The following is a 22,560-nucleotide window of genomic DNA, read 5'->3' on the forward strand; positions in this document are numbered from 1 at the left end:
GGTGGCACCTTCGGTGGAGGAATGGCTACCCAATCATCTCAGTTGCAAATCATTCAAGTGGTTTCGCCAATGAAATGAAATGTGGTGCCACCTCATTACAAAATGTAGTAAAGAGGAGTTTGCCAGTTTTGTCCGGAGGGTACTGAGAGAGACCAGAAAAGTTTAGGAGGCCACCTAACAACCTACTGGACTAAGAGTCTTAGTGCTGGTGTTTTTTGGCAAATTTCTTTAATGGTTATTGATAGCTCATTTAACCGGCAGATTGGCAACACAATGATGAGGGAATCTCTCCCCAAGCTTTAGCTCACAGCAGAAGTTGATTCAGCCAAACTTACCTTCAAGCTCAGAGTCTTGTTTCTCCATTCATGAATTAGAATTTCAAACCTCTCAGGGAAGATACTAGTGTAATGATAATGTCACCTGATAATGTTCTGGGGACAAGTGTTTGAATCCCACCAGGGAAGACAGTGAAATTTGCATTTACTTAATAAAATCGGAAATAAAAATCTAGTCTTGTGAATTAACATCCTTCCTTACGGAAGGTAAACCTACCATCTTGGTGGAGCCAACTCAATGGGCTGAATCTAATTCTGCTCATATGCGTTATATAGTGATCTTCTAGACCTCCAGTGACTCCAGACTCACAGCAAGGTGACTAACTTTTAACTGTTCTCTGAAATGCCCCAGTCAGCGCCTCAGTTGTATCTAATTCCTACAAAGTATGATAATAAGAATGAAACCAGATAGTTTCTTCAACAACCAGCATTAACGAAGGCACCAGAAACGGTGCACAGCCTGGCAACACTGCAAAGTCCTCATTTGCAACATCTGGGTAGACTGTCCCATTAACCAGTCAGACAACAGCCTGACAGCCTGCAAGATATGGTCCTTATGGGGAGATGTTGGTACAGTGTCAATATCATTGGACTAGTAATCCAGAGCATGAGGCTAATCAAAGACACAGAAGGCAGTCTTGGTGGGGCTTCAATGTGTCAAGAGTGGCTTAATAGCACTATTACTGACTGAATTGAAGAAGTCATTGCTGCTAGGCTGGGCCTATGCAGGTGGTGAGGGAACCAAGGGGAGACATCACAGTCATCAATCTGAATGTAGCAGGTACATCTGCCCATAGACAGTATCATTTGGGGTGATGAAACATGGAGAGAAAATCCCACTTTCACATTGAGGATACAATCCAAAATGAGGCTTGCTCAATGGGATAGATTTCAAACTCAACACAAAGTTGTGTGTTCATGGGTCTTTGTAAGTAACAGCAGAATTGTACCTATAACCTCACAGCCAGATGTATCCCCTACTTTAATTATTATCATCAAGCTAATTCAAAGAAGGGTGTGGGAGTGTAAGCCAAGAATAGCACCAGGCTTACTTAAAAATGAGATGTTAACCTGAGGAAGCTACAAGGCAGGACTACGCTTTGCCAAGCAGTGTAAACAGCAAGTGATAGACTGAGTTTGGTGATCCCACTGATTAGGTATAATCACTGGTCCTACCACATCCAGTTGCAAACACTGATCTCACAGGAAGAGATGGCTCCAAATGTACTGGCCGTTATTGGTCAGTGCATTGAGTAAAAAAGTTGGGAGGTCAAGTTGCGGCTGTACAGGACATTGGTCAGGCCACTTTTGGAAGACTGCATTCAATTCTGGTCTCTCAGCTATAGGAAGGATATTGTGAGATTTGGAAGGGCTCAGAAAAGGTTTAGAAAGATGTTGTCATGGTTGGAGGGTTTGAGCTATAGGGAGAAGCTTAATAGGCTGGGGCTATATTCCCTGGAGCACTGGGTGCTGAGGGTTGATATCTAGAGGTTTATAAAATCATGCAGGGCATGATAGAGTGAACAGCAAAGGTCTTTTCCACTGGGCAGGAGAATCCAAAACTAGAGGGCATAGGTTTAGGTAAGTGGGGAAGATGTAAAAGGTACTTGAAGGGCAGCTTTTTCATGTAGAGGTGGGTATGTGAATGGAACGAGCTGCCAGAGGAAGTGGAGGCTGGTACAATTACAACATTTAAAAGGCATCTGGATGGGTATGTGAATAGGAAGGGTTTAGAAGGATATGGGCCAAATACTGGCAAATAGGACTAGATTAATTGAGGATATCTTGTCAGTATGTATGGTTGACAGAAGGGTTTGTTTCTGTGCTGTATATCTCTGATTCTATCTTTATTCTTTATTCAAGGGATGAGGGCATCTCTGGCTTGGAAGCATTTATTGTCCATCCCTGATTGCCCCAGAAGGTTGTTAAGAGTCAACCACATTGCTGTGGGTCTGGAGTCACACGTAAGGAAGGCAATTTCCTGCCTTAAAGGACATTAGTGAACCAGATGGATTTTTCCTGATAATCACCAATAGTTTCGTGGTCAACTTCGATGTAGAGGAAAAGACTTGAAGCATTTGCATCTATCTGCAGTCAGAAATACCGAATGGTGTTCCATCACTGCCTCGTCAAGACCCCTGCAGCACAAATGCAAGTCCACAGCCAATTCAATTCACTCCATAAGATGTCAAGAAATGATTGAAGACAATGGACACTCTAAATGTTATGAGCCCCACTAACATTCTGTCAAAAGGTACCGATGACTTGCACTCCAGAACTAGCTGTTCCAGCACAGCATCTACCAGGAATATGGAAATTTGCCCAGGTATGTCCTGTACACAAAAAGCAGGACGAATCCAACCCAGCCAATGCTGCTCCATCCATCTAATCTCAGACTTCAGCAAAGTGACAGAAGGAGCTGTTGACAGTTCTTTCAAGCAGCACCTCTTTAGCAATAACCTGTTTAGTGAGGTTAGCTTGCCCTTCTGATAAGGTAAGTGTGTTCCTGGAACATAGGAAGGTAGCTGTGGTTGTTGGATGTCAGCCATCTCAGCTCCAGGCCATTTCTGCAGGAGTTCCTTGGTCCAACGATCTTCAGCTGTTGCATCAATGACCTTCCCTCCATCATTAGGTCAGAAATGGGAATGCTTTCACAATGATCAACACCATTTGCAATTCCTCAGATGCTGAGGCAGTTTGTTTGCAAATGCAGCAAGCACTGACTAACATTCAGGCTTGAGGTGATCACTGGCAAGTAACACTCATGCCACACAATGGCAATCTCCAACAAGCAGAAATTGCATCATGCTCCTTGACATTCATTGCCATTACCATTGCTGGCAATTATATAGCTAGTAACTCACCTCCTAACTCTTCAAAGTCTATCCAGGTTCAACAAGGCACAAGTCAGGAGTGTAATGGAATATTCTCTCTTACTCGGATTGATGCAGCTCTAACAACACTCAAGAAGTTTGACACCATTTGGGACAAAATAGTTGCTCAGTAGACCGCAAGGCTGTTTGAGATACAGAGTGCTGCCAACAGAATATCTCAAACCCACACCCGCTAAGACTACCATGAAGGTCCCATCTGCTTAACCTGATCCTCTGTTGAATCACGGTGATCCACAGGTTAAACTTATTATCACCACCTCTCTCTAATGAGATATTATGGCAACTTTATATTTACTTCTTTACCTAAAAGTTTTGTTATGTTTAGAAGCAACATGGTCTGCCATCTTCAAGAGAAAAGCATATAATTCAGAAAGATACTCATATTATACAATTTGTATATAAGAAATATTTCTATTTTTCCTGTGTTACTCACTTAATTTGACTGATTGGACAATTTAAGTTATTTTTAAAACTGCGTTAACAGTAACTGAATTGAAACAAAATGCTTACAGCTGAGTGAGAAGACAACTTCCCAACTTTATTTGTCAGTAATTGTCAAACAAACACGAAGGAATTTTTCTCTCTACTTCCGCAACTTTCTCATCACTCTGTCAGAAACTGCAACTGGATTACAATGACCGAAGTGTCCATTTAGCCTACTGGTGTGGTTCAAACAAAACAACTGCTCAAGTGGCTGGACTCCCCTCTCAAAGTAAAGTTCAAATCCTTATTCTGCTTTCAATTCTTTACAAGTCCTTGTGTCCCATGTCTAAGCACAGAATGAAGCAACACAGAAGGATGCCATTCAGTCCACCATGCCCATGATAGTCCTACGAATGAGATCACGTTGGTGCCTGTCCTCAGCCCAGCCACACCACCTTCCAAGTGCCCTGCCCTAGCCTTTAAAACTTTTAAGGAAGCAAATCTTAGGAGCCCCAAAAAGGAATGAATTTATTCTATATCTGCGCGAATTAATAACTTTAAAATTTAGCCATGATGAAAAGCTTGGTTGGAGCTTAATGTGCCATCGCCTTTTCTTTCGTACATATGCACAGATTCATGCTAATTAGCGCTGGAAAGCTTTGATCAATTGCTTGACCTTTAACATTGGATTGAGGACAATTAAATACCTGGAAAGCACCAGCAGACCGCAACTGAAAACTTTAAAGCCAAGCTTTCAAATTGAGCTGGCAGCAGTGGGGAACAGAGTGTGAAAGGTTAATTACTAATGTGTTTAATGAAATTGCATCTTCCATCATTCATTACCAATGAGGATATCTGGTCGAGAGCTTTTCAAAGCCCAGCCAAGACTAAATAACGTCAGACCCATCTATCGACTCATCCCTTGGACGAAGCTATTGGCCACCCCTCTTAATTCTTCCTGTTCTCACTTGGTAATTATGAAGCACTTTGGAATGTTTTCCTGTGTTGCATGCACATTACATTATATTGGCTTTATCAGTGACCCAACTCATGCTGGTACAGGATAACTATACAACTGGTTTCACTTGCTTGAGCAACATGGATGAACTTTTAAGGGGAAGTAGGCAACTAAGTTCTGGGAAAGAGAAGCAACAGCTCATGGGATTTCAGCAAGAGCAGCTCAGCTCAACACCATTTCTGTGGAAATGATAACTTTATGTACCAGCTAGAACGGAGACGGAGAGGGTGGAGAGTACAATCCCAGTGGAACCTTTAGAAAACACACGAAAGGGAAAAGAGCAGAGCAACAGTCAGAAGTTACACTATAGGAACCATGGACAGGACACTGAAAGCAGTAGAGAGACTTAAGAAACATGCATGTAAAGCATTCAAGCAGAACTATGGTTTAGTCCGCATGGACCAACCATGAGTTCCCTTATACAAATCCACAAAGGATAAAATGGACTGATGAAAACAATTTCAGATGCCAACTGATTTTGGACATTATCACATGGCAGTAATTACTGAGGAATAGCAAGATGGTGATGGCTGATTGGCATCCTTCCACTGTCAAAATATTAAAAGAGAGCAGGTTTTCAGAGCACAGTTAGGTTTTTACGAATCAGGAACCTAACCCACTATAACTGCATCCCTTCAATGTGGAAAGCAATTTTCATTTAGCACAGATAACAAGGTGTAGAGCCGGATGAACACAGCAGGCCAAGCAACATCAGAGGAGCTGCTTGACGGTTTCAGGTCTTTCATTTAGCACATTTTTGTTGAGCACACCGTTTTTAACAGAGGGATAACTGTACAGAGACTAGACAAGCAAAGTCAGAGTGGTCGAGAGGTCAATTAGCTTATAGATGGCCAAGCAGTACAGAAAGTGTCAGAAAGGTAGTGAAATTTCCTGTGTGTATCAAGGCCACCTTTCAGTAGCAACATGCCCAGCAGATTCAGTGAACTGGTAAGCTGTGCATGAACATTAGTCCAAACGCAATCTTGGCATATGAAGATATGGGTGAGAAGTAGGTTAGTTGGTCCCTTGAATCCTGTTCCATCTTTAGTAAGATCATGGCTGATCTGATGTTAACCTCAAATCTGTATTCCCACCACCTCAGATAACCATCAACTTACTTGTTAGTCAAGAACTAGATGATAGTTTTAACATGGAGTTTGAGAGAGGAATGTAAAGTATCTACAAAGATTCTCTGATTGGGCAAGGCTGAACCTGACACAATAAAACTGTCCATAGTAAATGGGTAAAGCCCATTATGGAGGCAGAACAGCTGATTAGTGTTTAAAAACTAATTTGTGATATAGAAAGACTCCTCGTGACAAGTGCTCTACTTGCCAAGAAAACAACCACGCACAGAGTGAGAGTGCGAGTTAAGAAGCAACAAAAAAAACGTCAAAGGAAAAAATACTAACATTCAGAAACAAAATAAGAAGGCACAGATGATGGCATATGTGAGCAGATAAAACAAACAGCAAAAAGGCTAAGCACAAATAGTTAGAACAAGGAAAGGGGAGGATAAAAACAAACTAGATACTGAATTATTTACAATTTAATGAGGAAAGAGACGTGGTCAGGGTCAGTGTGTGTTAGGACTTTGATATTGTGAATGGAAATAAGGAAATGGTGAACATGTTGACAAATTACTTTGCATCGATTGTTACAGCTGGGCAAGAGATAAGAATCCTGATATCCCATGGAAATTAATAAGGAATTTCAGGGTCAGGGAGCAAAATGCCAGCAATTAAACAAACAGTGGTACCAAAGTATGGCAATATCTCCAGGATCAAATGGCCTCCATCACAGAATTTCAATGGCAGTAGGTGAGAATGTTGCAGTCACCCTCTTTTTTTAAAAAGAAATGTGTTCAAGGGATGTGGGAGTTGCTGGTTGGATCAGGGTTTATTGCCCATCCCTAACTGCTCTGGAGAGGCTGGAGATGGTGATAAAACCACGGAATGTGAATGGGCAATGGGTAGACTCTCCGATGTTGAAGACAGTCATTTCCTCCCATTTGTGTGTTGCATATGTTATCATATGCAACTAAAATCATCCAAATTTATCTCAATTTGGGAACCATTCCTTTAGATTGGAAAAGTGCAGGTCGTTCTGCCATATAAGAAAGGTGATAAAAAGGAAGCCAGGAAATTAGAAATCTGTTGGCTTCAAATCTGTTATCTGGAAATTGCTAGAAAAAATTAATGAAGGTATATGGTGAAAAGGTCAACAGCAGAGACAGATTTTGAGGTGGTAGGTGATGCCTGACTGACTCAACTGAAGGTTTTGAAGAAATGACTAAAATAGTGGATTGAGGAATGTGTGCGGATGTTAATTACATGGGCTTGCAGAAGGCAATTAATAAAGGTCTCCAGACACAGAGACTATTGTCTAAAATCCTCAGAATTATTTGCGATTATTACCCTAGAAAGGAAATTGCCTGAGTGGCTAGAGACAGAAGGTAGAGATAATAGGTAGGTATCCTAATTTGGCAGCATGTGAATAGTGGCATCCCACTAGAATCTGTATTGCGACCTCAAGAACTCTTCATAATTAGTGATGACTTTGTTCAAGAAATGGAAAGCCATGTGTTCAAGTGTACTGATGACAAAGAATAGAGACAATGTAAGCAATGTACCATAATATTACAAACAGACATTACTAGTTAAGTTAAACAAACAGAGTGTGGTAAATGAATTTTAAGGTCGGTAAATGTGAGGCTATTTTGAACTATAAAGAAAAACATGGGAAGGTCACAACAGTCCTATTAGACTATACAGATGTTCTCTCTTTAGAAAGAAAGAACTAACGGTGATTTACCTGCCTCAGGTCAGGGGAGACGTTGATAAGGAGAGTCCTTCACAGAAGTCACAGCTGGTGTGACAATTGAAACCACACTGTTGGCATCACTCTGCATCACAAACCAGCCATCCAACCAACTGAGCTGGCATACAAGTTAGAAATACTGGAGGACCGATGAAAGTTGGGTTCTCAGGTCTTCAGATCATTAAAAGCTCATGAACAGTTACATAATGTAACATGATTATTTTATCTAGAGGTTGAGGACACAGGAGATATTATACTTCTCCTCTAATGAAATACAGCCATTCATTTCAAACACAACACATAGCTGTGACTTCCGCTGTTCTGAGTCAACACATCTCTCCTGAAATCTTTATTTGTTTCATCAAAGACTACCTTAGATTTCAGGTTCCTTGGTCTTATTTTTGCAGGATTTGCTATATAAATACAAATCACCGGCGTTGCATAATCTGAACCTGAACTTCTCAAAAGTTGACTGTTTATCAATTTCCTGACACTTGCAAAATTCCGCTGTTTAATTTATTTCTTATGCATTGCTGGATGCATTGGTCTCGCTGATCTGCCAATTAACCAGCAATGAATCAAGGCTTTAGGCAAAGCACAATTAATGCAATCTTCTGTCAAGTTTATTTTCCCTAATTAAAATAGGATTTAAATCTTTTAACATGTCAGATGTCATAAATTTTGACATAAAGCAAACTCTTTAACTTAATCTGTAATTACAATCCTGAAGACATGATTAGAAAAAAACTGATAATGTCTTGACTATAATTAGAGATCTGAAGAAATCTTAACTGTTTCTGAAAAATTGGAATCAATTCCCGGAAATTGTTTATGTTAATCAGCTATTTAAAACCATTCTTCATATCAATATCCAATAAGGGAGCAGGCTAACATCTTGGATACAAAGTTTAAATGATAAACTTATGCAAGTCAATATATTAGTGAAGTCTAGGCTTCAAGTTTCGTTAGACTCCCTTTGAGTGACAGTAATCTCAAGCAGTTATTCAGAGACAGTAGGAACTGCAGATGCTGGAGTCTGAGATAACAAGGTGTAGAGCTGGGTGAACACGACAGGCCAGGCAGCATCAGAGGAGCAGGAAAGCTGCTACTTTGGGTCTGGTCACTTCTTCAGAAAATTTCTGAAGAAGGGTCCAGACCCGAAACATCAGCTTTCCTACTCCTCTGATGTTGCCTGGCCTGCTGTGTTCATCCAGCTCTGCACCTTGTATCATAAGAAGTTATTCACTTTGCTTCAAGAACTGTGTATATTTTAAATTAAAAGCACATTTTGTAGAGATTACTTTTGTCTTGCTCTCATTAGGACAATTTGCAAGAAATATTAAAGGAAACACAACATTTAGGTCATCTCATACAATCCAAAAGATGACTCCCCTCTACATTGGTGTTCTTGCAAATTATCCTGATGAGTATAATGCAAAAGCTTTGACAAAACATTCTTTTCTTCACAGTATTCCAAGTTCTGTGCTTGTGAAGCTAATGAAAGTCTAGGTGAATTTGAAAGATCTTTGGGCACTATTCAAACAGAAACAGTAAATTTCTCGCCTTGCTGACTCATATTTGTCTCTCAATCAACTGCACTGACACAAAATGTCTGGTTGTTAACACATGACTGTCATGGGGATAAACACAAATATCTTTGACAGTTTTGATTTATGATTCTAGAACAAGGGACCTGATCTGAGAAACAGGGCAAGACCGCTCAGGAGAGATGTTAGGAAGCACTACTACACAAAAAGGGTGATTTGGAACTCTCTTCTGCAAACGGCAGTGGATGCTGAATCAGTTGTTAATTTTAAATCTGTGGTCGATAATATATTTGCATAACAAAAAAAATTAAGACACATGGGTCAAAGGTAGGCATACACTCTGACCGCTCTGAGGTCTAATCTCTCTTACCCTGTCACAGACCTTCCCACAAATCTGAGATGTTATTGTTCAGCAAAGATATTAAAGGAAATGAGCCAAAGGCAGGCATACGAAGCTAGGCCTACAGATCGGCCACGATTGCACTGAATGGCGGATCAGGGTCGAGGGGCTGAATGGCCTACTCATGTTTCTATTGTCCTATCAACATCCAACTGGAGGGAGCTTGCTCAGATCATTCTTATAATACCTGACAGGCAATTAGAGAAACCGGCAAAAGTTGTGGGGTTGATGGATCTAAACTTGACAGATAAATAGAGAAGAGATGGCAAGGGTCACTAAAACAAAAGCAATTCACTAATATTAATGTTAAGGGAACACTCCACTTAAGTTCTCTCATATATTATAAAGGTTGCTTTCCTTTCACATTGCAAATTGCACTCTTGCAAGTTGTCCTAATGAGCACACAATAAAAAACTTCAATAAAACATAGCAGTTTTTTTCCAGCAGTTGTGGAGGTAAGGCTCATTTTCCAGGTTCCGTATTTTCTCACTCTCATAATAATTCCGGATACCAGCTCAAGATCACATCTTGCCAGGAGTAGAGGGAGAGGCTGGATAGGCTGGGACTATTTTCCCTGGAGCATTAGAGGCTGAGGGGTGATCTTATAGAGATTTACTAAATCATGAGGGGCATGGATAGGGTGAATAGCCAAGATCTTTTTCCCAGGGTAAGGGAATCCAAACCTAGAGGGTATAAGTTTAAGGAGAGAGGGGAAAGATTTAAAATGGACGTAGGGACAACTTTTCCATGCAGAGGGTGGTGTGTGTATGGAATAAGCCGCCTGAGGAAATGGTGGAGGCTGGAACAATTACAACATTTTAAAGGTGTCTGGATGGATTTATGAACAGGAAGGATTTAGGGGGATACGGGCCAAATGCTGGAAAATGAAGCTAGATTAATTTAGGACATCTGGTCAACATGGACAAGTTGGACTGAAGGGACTGTTTCTGTGCTGTGTGACTCTATGACAGTACTGTAGGAATGGACAGTGGTTGAGCTTGAATGTAATTACAGGGCAAGTGGATATCATCCACACTGCAGAGTAAAATTAGATACATCTATTCAGTGCGAGAGCCTGCATGCGTCAGATTCCCCATTTACAAAACACTAATGAGACAACATTAGTTTAATTCTCCCACTAGCCCTATGACGTTATTTCCTTGGTGACGCGATAAGGAGGCTGACCCGAAGGGAGATATTACTGCCTTGGTCTTGTTTCCTGATTCAAGAGGCTGAGATACTAGTGGAATAAGACTGTGACAACACAACTGTCTAGAAATACAGTTTTTTAAAAATTCGAACTCACTCTCAGTCTGCACAGAAATGCCAGGAAAGAAACAGAATGCTCAGTCGAAATGAATCCCCTTCAAAATCCACTATGTGTAAACAGCCCATTGAAGGTCTGAATTTGAGGTCAGCAGGGAGTTCAACTGCATTAAGAGTCCTCTAAAAATCGTCTCTCTCAATAGAGGGGAAGAACATGAATTTATTTCTTCAATTCAGACGTTACCAAGGTAACATAAATGGTATCTGACCGGGAGTAAGGATTCTGAAACATCACCTTGGAGGTAGTGGAGGGAGAAAAAGAGCCGCCTATTTAACAACCATATTACTAAACACTACCCTGCTTCCTGAGCCTTGTCCCACAATACAGGGTCAAACCTATTTGCAGCATGGGGTCAGAGAGAGTCATAGAACAGCTAGAACAAAGAAGGTGGCTATTCAGTTCTGAGAGGATTTTAACAATTCATCACTGCCCCACCTTTTCCTTGCCGCCTTGTAAATTTTATTTCTTTTCCACCTCCCTTTTGTAAACCTCTACTAGGTTGGGCCTCCATTAAACCTTGAGGCAGTTGCTGGTTCAAAACCCTGGCACTCCCTATCGGCACTGACCTACACCAAATGGGCTGCAGCGATTCAAGAAGACAGCTTGCCACCACCCTCTCAAGGGGCAACTAGGGACAGGCAACAAATGCCAGCCCAGCCAGCGATGCCCCTGACCCACAAGCGAATTCTTAAAAAAAAACATCCCAGCAACTGGCTTTGGAAAAATATTTTTTCCTCACATCATCTGTGATTTCTTTGTGGATCACCCAAAATCTCCAGTTCTCGGCAGACGGAGTATAATGTGGATAAATGTGATGTTTTCCAATTGGATAACAAAAATAGGAGGGCAGATGTTGATTTGAATGGCTGTATACTGAGAGAGGAGAATATTTAACGAGACCTGGGTGTCCTCATGCACCCATCACTGAAAATAAGCATGCACCAGACAGTAAAGAAGGCAAATGGTATGTTGACATTTCATACAGACAGGATTCAAGTACAGGAACAAGAATGTCTTGCTGCAATTGTACAGGGATTTGGGGAGGCTGTACCTTGAATATTGTATGTAATTTTGGTCTTCTTGTCTGAGGAAGAGTGCTCTTGCTATAGAAGGAATGCAACGAAGGTTTACCAGATTGATTCCCAGGATGATGGGTTGACATATGATGAGAAATTGAGTTGGTTAGGATTGCATTCACTGGAGCTTAGAAGAATGGTGGGGGTGGGGGGGGGGCGGTGGTGGTAATCAGCCTCATAGAAACCCAAATATTTTAAATAGAAGTAGACAGGTTAGATGCAGGAAGGGTGTTCCCAAGGGTGGTGGAGTCCAGAAGTAGGGGTCAGAATTCAAGATTAAACAGTAAACCTGTTAGCACTGAGATGAAGGGAAATGTCTTTACCCAGAGAGTGGTGAGCCTGTGAAATCACTGCTGTAGAATGTGATTGAGGCCAAAATGTTGCTTTCAAGAAGGATAAAGATATAGCTCTAGTCGCTAAAAGGATCGAGGAATATAGGAGAAAGGTGGGATATGAACATCGAACTTGATGATCAGCTGTGATGGTATTGTGGAGCAGGTCTGAAGGGCTGAATGGTCTACTCCTATCTTCTACATTTTTATGGTCCTGCTGCCAGTAGGAGCAGATACCCCTGCTCCCAGCTTAATGTTGTAGGTGGGGGAAAAGTGAATGGATCCGAGTTGCAGCCCCTTGCACCTACACAGGCTTCATCAATGCAACCAGCTAGAAACTGAACCGTTATAGGACTATATTACCTCCCTCTTTGGTTAAAAAATTTTAAAAAGGCAGGGATCACAGGAGATAGACAGAGCAAATCATCCAGACAATAAAAGTGGGCAACAGCGATGTTGGCAAAGCCAAGCAACATAAGAACTGTTCGGCTTCTGGGCCACGGAATAACCACACAAGTAACTAAGCAGCGTTAGTTTGGGCTCTCACTCTGTCAACAAGGCAACTAACAACGGCAAAGTAACCCAACGCAATGATGCTCCAGGGTGCAAAATTCAACAAGCATCCAAGCTGAACAGTATGCTGTGGGAAATGCTCATATGAAACATTAAGGCAATTACTCACAGTCCTTGTATTCAAAAACGACCCGTGAGACAAAGGATCACCAGACACTTTTTCTCCAAGACTGAGGAAGGCTCCTTGCTGAAGGGAACCTTTAAAGACTAAACGCCGAGAATCTAATGATGCTGTATTCAATCTAAATGCTAAGTACATACATCACCATTAGCATCTAATGATGCAGCATGCAGCCCAAAGCGTTCAACCTGTAGACGGCTCTGACTGGATCATGTGGGAATAACAGCAAGGGTCTGGAAATGTGAGAGCTTGAGCCCAATTTGTCAACAGTAACTTTTAGATTACTTTAAAATCACGGCATCATTGAAACGGTTAGTGCGCCAGTCATCCAGATGATTGAAATAATGATCCAGAAACAGCATTTCAGATTCCACCATTTTACACTGGACAACTTAAACTCAATTAAACAAATCTGGATTATGAGTCAAACATCAGGAATTGTGTCATTCCCATGTGACTGCAAGGGTCCTGTTCCTGAGAACCCCTGCAATTTGCGAGTGCAAAGCTCATTAAAGGTAGGTTTAAAATAGGTTAAAAGTCAAAAATATCAAGGATATGCAATTTTTTGCCTTCAGATGTTGGTTCTCGTTGTTACTTAACTTTTGGTATGGACAGGCAAATTTGCAATTTGTGATTTTGCAGATACAAAGGATTTACAGTATGAATGATTGCTGTAAAAACCAATTTGATTCATAATGTCCTTTAGGGAAGGATATCTGCCATCGTTACCTGATCTGGCCTATATGCAACTCCAGAGCCAAGTCATTATGATGGATTCTTAATCACTTTCTATAAGACCAAGCAAGTCACTCCGCTATTTTGGGGAATAAATGCTGCTCTTCACAGTGATGGCCACTTCCTAATAATTAGTATTTAAAACAAAAATGTTTTCCTTGGATTATAAAATGTGAGGCTGGATGAACACAGCAGGCCAAGCAGCATCTCAGGAGCACAAAAGCTGACGTTTTGGGCCTAGACCCTTCATCAGAGAGGGGGATGGGGTGAGGGTTCTGGAATAAATAGGGAGAGAGGGGGAGGCGGACCGAAGATGGAGAGAAAAGAAGATAGGTGGAGAGGATAGTATAGGTGGGGAGGTAGGGAGGGGATAGGTCAGTCCAGGGAAGACGGACAGGTCAAGGAGGTGGGATGAGGTTAGTAGGTAGATGGGGGTGCGGCTTGGGGTGGGAGGAAGGGATGGGTGAGAGGAAGAACAGGTTAGGGAGGCAGAGACAGATTGGACTGGTTTTGGGATGCAGTGGGTGGAGGGGAAGAGCTGGGCTGGTTGTGTGGTGCAGTGCGGGGAGGGGACGAACTGGGCTGGTTTAGGGATGCAGTTGGGGAAGGGGATCTCCAGCTTAAATTGGGTTGAATCTCTGAAAAAAATAAGGTTAGTGGCTCAGACACAAGGGTCTCCTTCCTAGCTACTGGATTTGATGAAGCACAGTGTTGTTAAGTGTCACTAAACCCTGATGTGCTGATCATAAAATACAGGAGTGGAATCAGGATCATTTCGCCCATCGAGCCTGCACATTTGATATTGGCTGATATTGTTTCCTGGTCCCATTCTCTTGCCTTCTCCCTGTAACCACTGATACCCCTTACTAATCACAAACTTACCTCTCTCTGCCTTAAATATACTCAATGACTTGGCCCCCATAGCATTCTGTGGCAATGTGTTCCACAAGTTCACCAGCCTCTGGCCAAAGAAATTCCTTCTCACCTTAGTTCTCAAAGGTTGTCCCATCACCATGGGCCAGGGCCCGCCAGGAAACATCTTCTCCACTTCTACTCTATCCAGGCCTCTCAGTATTCTGAGAGTTTCAATTATAACCACCTCCTCATCCTCCAAACACCATCACGTACAGACCCAGAGTCCAGAATCGTGCCTCATTTGACAAGCCTTTCATTGCTAGGATCATTCTTGTAAACGTCCTATGGACCCAATAGCAAATGTTTAAAGGGATATGGCCAAACACAGGCAAATGGGACTAGTTTAATTGTGGGAAACTTGGTCAACACTGATGAGTTGGACTGAAGAGCCTGCTTCTCAGCTGTATGACTCTATGACTCCCTCCTATGCCAGGATATCGTTCCTCGGACATGGGACCCCAAAATTGCTCACAATATTCCAAAGGCTGTTCGGCCAGAGCTTTATACACCCTCAGCAGTACATCCATGCTCTTGTATTTTAGCCCTCTTGAAATGAATGTTAGCATTGCATTTAATTTCCCAAGTGCCAACTGAACCTGCATGTTAATCTTAACAGAATCTTGAACTAGGACTCCGAAGTCCCTTTGTGCTTCAGATTCTGAAGTCTTTCCCTATTTAGAAAATAGCCTACGCCTCTCTTCTTCCTAATCATGAGCTTAACCTCGTGTATCCATGAGGTGGGAGAAGCAGCGGGGAGAAAAGCTCGTTGTCTGAGTCCCCGTGGCCAGTGAAAAGTGTGTCTGGTTTCTCACTGCGTGGCTGCAGATAAGTTGAGACAATCTGGCTAAGTCTGTTTCACAGGCTTGCCGTCAGCTTCCCAAAGCATCAGGAATCCAAGACCTCACGCGACAAAAAAAAAATCTGTGTCACATGATGGAAGCTCTTAAAACAAATCAACTCGCACCCAGATGGAACGTGTGCAACTGAGGTACAATGTTTGAAATGCTACCTTTGCCTTCTTTCATGGGATGAGGGGTTGTCGGCAAGGCCAGCATTTTTCACCCTGCCTGGAGCTATATGACCAATTTGCAATGTGGAACAAAAACAATGTCGCTGGAAAAGCTCAGCAGGTCTGTCAGCATCTGTGAAGAAAAAAGCAGAGTTAATGTTTTGGGTCCAGTGACCCTTCCTCAGAACAAATTGCAATGTGCCTGGAGTCATATTGTAGGTCAGACCAGGTGAGGATAGCAGCTTTCCTTCCCCGGTAGCGTACCAGATGAGCTTTCACACAAAAGGATGACTGTCACAGTAACCATTCCTGAGACTCGCTTTCAATTCCTGACTTACTAATTGCATTTAAATCCCACCAGATGCCTTTGTGGGATTTGAACCTACATCCTCCGAGCCTGGCCCTCTGGATCACTTCACAGAGGTTTACAGAGTGGGAACGGGCCCTTCGGCTCAGCTTGCCCATGCTGCCCACTTTCACTATTAAGATAGTCGCATTTGCCTGCATTTGATGCACATCCATCCATACTCAGCCCATCCACGTACCTGTCTAAATGGTTCTTAATTGACAAAATTGTACTCACTTCCACCACGACCTCTGGCAGCCTGTTCCAGACACACTCTACCCTCTGTGTGGGGGAAAAAAAACTGTTCCCTCTGGGCTTGTTTTTATCTCTCCCCTCTCACCTTCAACCTACGCCTTCTAGTTTTAGACTCCCCTACCCTGAGGAAAAGCTGTTGGCTATCTGCCTTATGTCTGCTTCTCATGATTTTACAGACCTCTAACAAGGTCACCACTCAGTCTCCTACACTTCAGGGGAATAAGTCCCAGCCTATACAAACTCTCCTTATAACCCAAACCTTCCAGACCAGGTAGCATCCCAGTAAATCTTTTCTGCACTCTTTCTAGTTTAATACTTGTCAAGTGATCTTGCCATTAACACACCATGTCCCAAAACTTTCACTTCACTGATAAGTGCTTCCCTCTACTTGCACTTGTATAAAGCAATTGCCTTAAAATAGAGTAGAGCCCATCAATCATTTAGAACGCCCTTAGTCAAAGTGGTTTTTCCGCAGAAAGTCTAAATTATTTTTGAAAAAAGAATGCTTTCAACTTTGGCAAAGCATTGAACTGAAGAAAAATAATGTGGCTCAATCTTGTTTTAAAAAAAGTCCTAGGGCAATCGTGAAACAGCTGGGTCTTTATTTTAAAACAACAGTGGCCAGCTGTTTAATTTCAGATTTTTTCTTAAATTGAATTCAAATGTGGGACTTTAAATGGGATTTGAAGCCATGTACCCAGGACATTAGCCTGGGGTAAATGCAAGATGCTGCGGATGCCAGACGTCTGAAACAAGCACAGGGAAAGCTGGAAAAACTCAGCAGGTCTGGCAGCATCTGTGGAGAGAGAAACTGAGAGGACTCTTTTTCAGAGTTGAATGTTAGCCCAGTGCTCTGGACTATCGCTGTGCAACCGTTTCCATTGTAAAAGATTCCCTGATGAAAATAATTGGAAGACTTCTCCGTGGTGTACCGGAAAATAAAATGTCCCTCTACTGATATCACAAAAAAAATGTGAGGCTGGATGAACACAGCAGGCCAAGCAGCATCTCAGGAGCACAAAAGCTGACGTTTCGGGCCTAGACCCTTTCTGATGAAGGGTCTAGGCCCGAAACGTCAGCTTTTGTGCTCCTGAGATGCTGCTTGGCCTGCTGTGTTCATCCAGCCTCACATTTTATTATCTTGGAATTCTCCAGCATCTGCAGTTCCCATTATCTCTCACAAAAAAAATGGCTGGTTATTGCAACAGGAGTCACATTAGACTTGAAACGTTATCTCTGCTTTCTTTTCTGCAGATCTGCTGAGGTTCTCCACCATTTTTTGTGCTCTGCTTTCCTCCCACAATCCAGAGATGTGCAGTTTAGGGTGGATTAGCCATGTTATATTGCCCTTAGTCTGTAGGGATGTGCAGGGTAGGCTGGTGAGCCTTGGGAACACGCAGGGTTACAGGAATAGGACGCGGTCTGGTTGGGACGGTCAGTGTGGTCTCGATGAGCCAAATGGCCTGTTTCCACACTGTGGATTCTATGAAGATCACATCAGTTTTCCAACATCTGCAGGGTTTCGCTTTTATGAGCTGCCCATGGGAGTTTGGAACTTAGAAATGGGTGCCACCTTTCCTACTTTACAGTGACAGCAAGTCCTGGACGGCATCCTGTGAAACGGTCTCTAAAGTTGATTTGCTTCCCACCTCCTTATTGGTTTCAAAATTCTTTCCTCTCCCTCCTGACTGCCTGATTTCGCAGCCACCCAGGGGCCTGCGAACAGGCTCCAAATCTCCAAGACATTTTTTAAACTGACAAGGGTCACTGGCTGCTAAAATGACTCTGTGCCATGGCACAGCCAACACACACAGTCCACTTCAACACTTCCACACGCAAAGTGTGGTGGATGTTTGAAACTCTTTACCACAAGCTCCAGCGGAAGCTGGATCAGTTGGTCATTTTACATCCGAGACACATAATTTTTTATTACGCAAAAGGTAGTCGAGTCACGGGTGAAAGGCAGGTTTATGGAGTTAGGCCACAGATCAGCCATGCTATCACTGAACTTCCAGACCAGACTTGAGGGGCTGAATGCCCAACTCCTGATCCAAGCCTGATGGCTTATGGTATATGTAAGACAACTGAAAATTTCTTTCTAATTAAAAAAAAATGCAAAGCAGCCAAAACTCTTTCAATGCTCAAGATGGGCGCCTTCATCAAAATAAAGACTAAATTGGATTTGTCGGATCTAAGCTTCCCTCAAAGCAGTAATGGCTGCTACCCAACACTGCTGCTCTGGTATGCTGTTAAGTCAGTTTATTCTACAATTCCCCCAAGTCCATTCTGCTAAGCTTAAGCTGATCAGTTTCAATTGTAAACCAGCTTACAAAACATCACGTTCACAATGCTCTCGAAGCTAAATGCCCCTACCCCTCTCAGCTGCACCAAAGCAGGCTATTACAGATGGTGCCAGGGCAGGGATGAAGAGCTCTCAGTTAGGCCAAGATTTGGGGAAGGTGGGATTTTCCTCCTGATAGCAGAGAAGGTTCAGGGTAGGTCAGTGGGTGGTGGGGGAGGGGTTTCAATTTAATAGTGATACTCAACTTTGCAAAAGGATTTGTTGGAGGAATGACAAAGCTAAAATGACAAATGGGTGGCATGGTGTCTCAGTGCTTAGCATTGCTGCCACGCAGCATGGAGAATCTGGGTTGGATTCCAGCTTTGGGCGGTTGTGTCTGTGTGGAGTATGCATGCTCTCTTGTGTGTGGCCTTCTGCAGATGTTCCAGTTTCCTCTCACTGTCCAAAGATGTGCAGGTCGGGTGAATTGGCCACACTAAATTGCCCATAGTGTCCAGGGACGTACAGGCTAGGTAGATTATCTATGGGAAATGCAGGGCTAGGGTAGGAGGCTGTGTCTGGGTGGGATGTTCTGAGTTCCGTGTAAACCCGATGGGCTGAATGGCCTCTTTCCACACTGCAGGGATTCTATGAAAATTAGCTGGTGGGTCAGGAACCAGGTGACTTAGAGTTCAGACTGTCGTCAAAAATAATGAGAGAAGGCAGGAGCAGATTTTTTTGATGGAGTAAGATCTTGATGATTTGAAAGGGCAGTGGAAGCAGTTTTGTAGGTACCTTCCACAACAAAATGGGATATATGCTTGAGACAAACGAATGTTGATTTTGAGCAATTCTTTAATGGGATGTGGACATTGCCGGCCCAGCCAGTCAGTTGTGAGCCTACTACGTTGCTGCAGTTCTGGAATCACATGTAGTTCAAACCAGATTGGTTTTTACAGCAACATTACATGGTCACCATTACTGAGACTTCCTCTCAATCCCACTTTTTTCTCAACTGATTTCCAAAACTCCACCAGTTGCCTCGTGGGATTTACCTCGGCGATATCCTCAAGCAATAGTCTGACCATCTGTGGAGAGATTAACATTTCAAAGCCAGTGACCCTACAAGGGTCTGTTCCCATGTTGTATGATTCTGATTCTGACTCAGCTGGGAGGTCATGTTGCGACTGTACAGGACATTGGTTTGGCCACTTTTGGTACACTGAGTTCAAACCTCCCAGCCACAGGAAAGATGTTGTTGAACTTGAAAGAGTGCAGAAAAGGTTTACAAGGGTGTTACCAGGGTTGGAGCGTTTGAGCTATAGGGAGAGGCTGAATAGTCTGGGGTTATTTTCCCTGGAGCATTGGAGGCTGAGGGGTGACCTTATAGAGGTTTATAAAATCATGAGAGCCATGGAAAGGGTCAATAGCTACAGTCTTTTCTCCAGGGTAGTGGAGTCCAAAACTGGAGAGGCATAGGTTTAAGGTGAAAGGGAGAAGATTTAAAAGAGACCCAAGGGACAATTTTGTCACACAGGGAGCGGAGCGTGTGTGTGGAATGAACTGCCAGAGGAAGTGGTGGATGCTGGTACAATTACAACATTTAAAAGGTATTCTGATGGGTGTATGAATAGGAAGGGTTAGAGGCATATGGGCCAAATGCTGGCAAATGGGACTAGATTAGTTTAGGATATCTAGTTGGCATGGACAAGTTGGACCATGCTGTATGGCTGACTAAAGTATGAAGAATCATTACAGATTTGAAATGCTAACTCTATTTCTCTCTCCACAGATGCTGTCAAATCTGCAAGAATCTTTTCATCTCTGCCAGAAAAACATTGAAGTACTGTCCTCTCCTTCTGCCAGCTTATCAGGAAAAGAGTTCCAAAGACTCTCCAACCCTCAAGTAAAAGAAATTCATCCCGCTTCTTTCTTAAACCCCACTCCAATGATCATTTCAGGTAATAGTTGAGATAACTTTCTCTGATGTGCCTCTAACATATTTGAGTTATGCCTAGGAAGGTTAAAGATCACACGACACCAGGTCATAGTCCAACAGATTCACATGAAGACACAAGTTTTTAAGAGTCGTGTCCTTTTCAGGTGCCTGAAGCTTGTGTCTTCACATAAAGCTGTTGGACTGTACCCGGGTGTTGTGAGATTTTTGACCTTTCTAGGCATAGCCAGATGTGTGGACCTGAAGAAGGAGCAAGACTCTGAAAGCTTGAGCCTCGAAATAACCCTGTTGGACTATGGCCTGGTGTTGTGTGATTTTTGATCCTGTCCACCCCAGTCCAACAGCGGCACCTCCACATCATGGCTAGGAAGAGCAGGAGAACTGTCTCCAGCCAATACTTAAGCTTCAATCAGCATCCCGTTAAAAAGCCCATGTTATCTGGTCATTATCACATTACTAATGTGTTTCCTACATTACAGAAAGGGGGACTGAGTTTCAAGAGGTCATCGGTAACTGCAAACTGCATGTCCCGAGGTAATGGAGGCCATTATCTAAATCCAAACGCTTTGCTTTTCTTTCTGACATGGAACTATAAAACTTATTCTGAGTTGTGTGTTACTTTGAAAGAGAGGTCTAACTAGTATAGCACTCTTGTTCTTTCTTGACAGCAAAAAGCAGGGAGTGCTGGAGGAACTCAACAGGTTTGGCAGCATCCATGCAGAGTGAAAACAGAGTTTGTGTTTTGAGTTTAATATGACTCTCTAAGGGGCAGTGGACCAGAAACGTTAACTTTGCTTTTTCTTTCCACAGAAGCTGGCAGACCTGCTGAGCTTTTCCAGCACTCCTTGTGCTAGATTTAGGTTTCCAGCATCAATAGGATTTGCTTTTAGTGGATAGATTCTTGTTCAGCAAGAGGCTGAAAGGTTATCAGGGAAAAGCAGGAACGTTAAGTTGAGGTTACAGTCACATCAGCTACAATTTTATTGCATGGTGGAGCAGGCATGAGGGGCAGGATAACCTACTCCTGCATTTAATTTGTATGTTCAGGCACGGTGGCTCAGTGGTGAGCACTCTTGCCTCCTAAGTGCCAGGAACCCGGGTTCAATTTCAGCATGGGCATCAGCCTGTGTAGAGTTTGCACGTTCTCCCTGTGCCTGCATGGGTTTCTTCCAGATGCACCAGTTCCCTCCCACAGTCCAAAGAAGTGCAGGCTAGGTGGACCAGCCATGGGAAATACAGAGTGACAGGGACTGGGTGGGCTTTTTTTTGGAGGGTCAGTATGGATTTGACCTGTCAAATGGCCTGCTTCCACACTGTAGGGATTCAATGATTTATACGCAGGACTTTTCACATTCACCAGAGGGACAGACAGGGTCTGTGTTTAATGTCTGATAGAACAGCACCCTCTCAGTGCTATGCAGGGTCTGAGGGTGAAGTTTTGTGACTTCAACCTGTAACTATCTCCTGACTCAGATTCAATAGCACAGTTTGGCAAAAATATAAAACATCCAAATCTTCAAAGTGTGCCCACCACGTTCCTGAAGGATTCAGAAGTTAACACATAAATCACCGGATTCCCGACAGATTTAATGCATTTGTCACCATCCAACACAGCCAAATGGAAAACTGTCCCCAGCCTTGAGGCAATGCATGAAGTTGCTGAGTAATAACCTTTCGGGAAGTAGCTAAAACACAGCCTGAATGGACAGGATTAACATTTCACTGTTTGCTTCCCAGCATACAAAATGCTGAAACGCAGATCTGAAGAAGATAGAAAATCAAGGCATTTTGCATCCCAGTCCTCACAGGAGGAAAAAAGTTCTTACTTGTACTGCTGATGGTCCTTTGTGCTGCGGGTTTTTGCCATGAATCTCTCAGCCAGTTTCTCCAAGTTTCGGGAATATTCCATTTCAATTTCAGACTTCTTGCGGAAGAAATCCTGGAGGTCCTGGAGGAGTTGAACCCTCATCTCTGTCTGCTGCTCCAAGCATTTCAGTTGCTCGACTAACTGAGCTCGTATTTCTGCAAGTAAATAGTCAGAGCTGGTTAGCGCCTCATCAGTTTCCTTTCAAAACAGACCGCGGCTCTGACTATGCTTATTTTTAAGGGTTGTAGTACATCAACTTCAGTCTCTATCAGAGACTGAAGTTACAAAATTCCAGATCAGACATTTCCAGTCCTTTTGGGGGAGAAGGA

The 22,560-nt window shown here is 42.9% G+C and overlaps 1 protein-coding gene across 5 annotated transcripts in view; it reads right to left on the reverse strand.

The window, feature by feature from the left end:
* Nucleotides 1-22,560, reverse strand: part of LOC125460846 (SLIT-ROBO Rho GTPase-activating protein 1-like) — a 269,583-nt gene that overhangs the window by 131,607 nt on the left and 115,416 nt on the right. For all 5 annotated transcript variants that reach the window (XM_048548950.2, XM_048548951.2, XM_048548948.2 and 2 more), the window contains exon 2: nt 22,191-22,386. In XM_048548950.2, coding sequence (XP_048404907.1) covers nt 22,191-22,386 — 196 coding nt within the window. The remainder of the gene's footprint in view (nt 1-22,190; nt 22,387-22,560) is intronic.

The sequence above is a fragment of the Stegostoma tigrinum genome, chromosome 18 (genome assembly GCF_030684315.1).
Source record: "Stegostoma tigrinum isolate sSteTig4 chromosome 18, sSteTig4.hap1, whole genome shotgun sequence".
NCBI classification, from domain to species: Eukaryota; Metazoa; Chordata; class Chondrichthyes; order Orectolobiformes; family Stegostomatidae; genus Stegostoma; species Stegostoma tigrinum.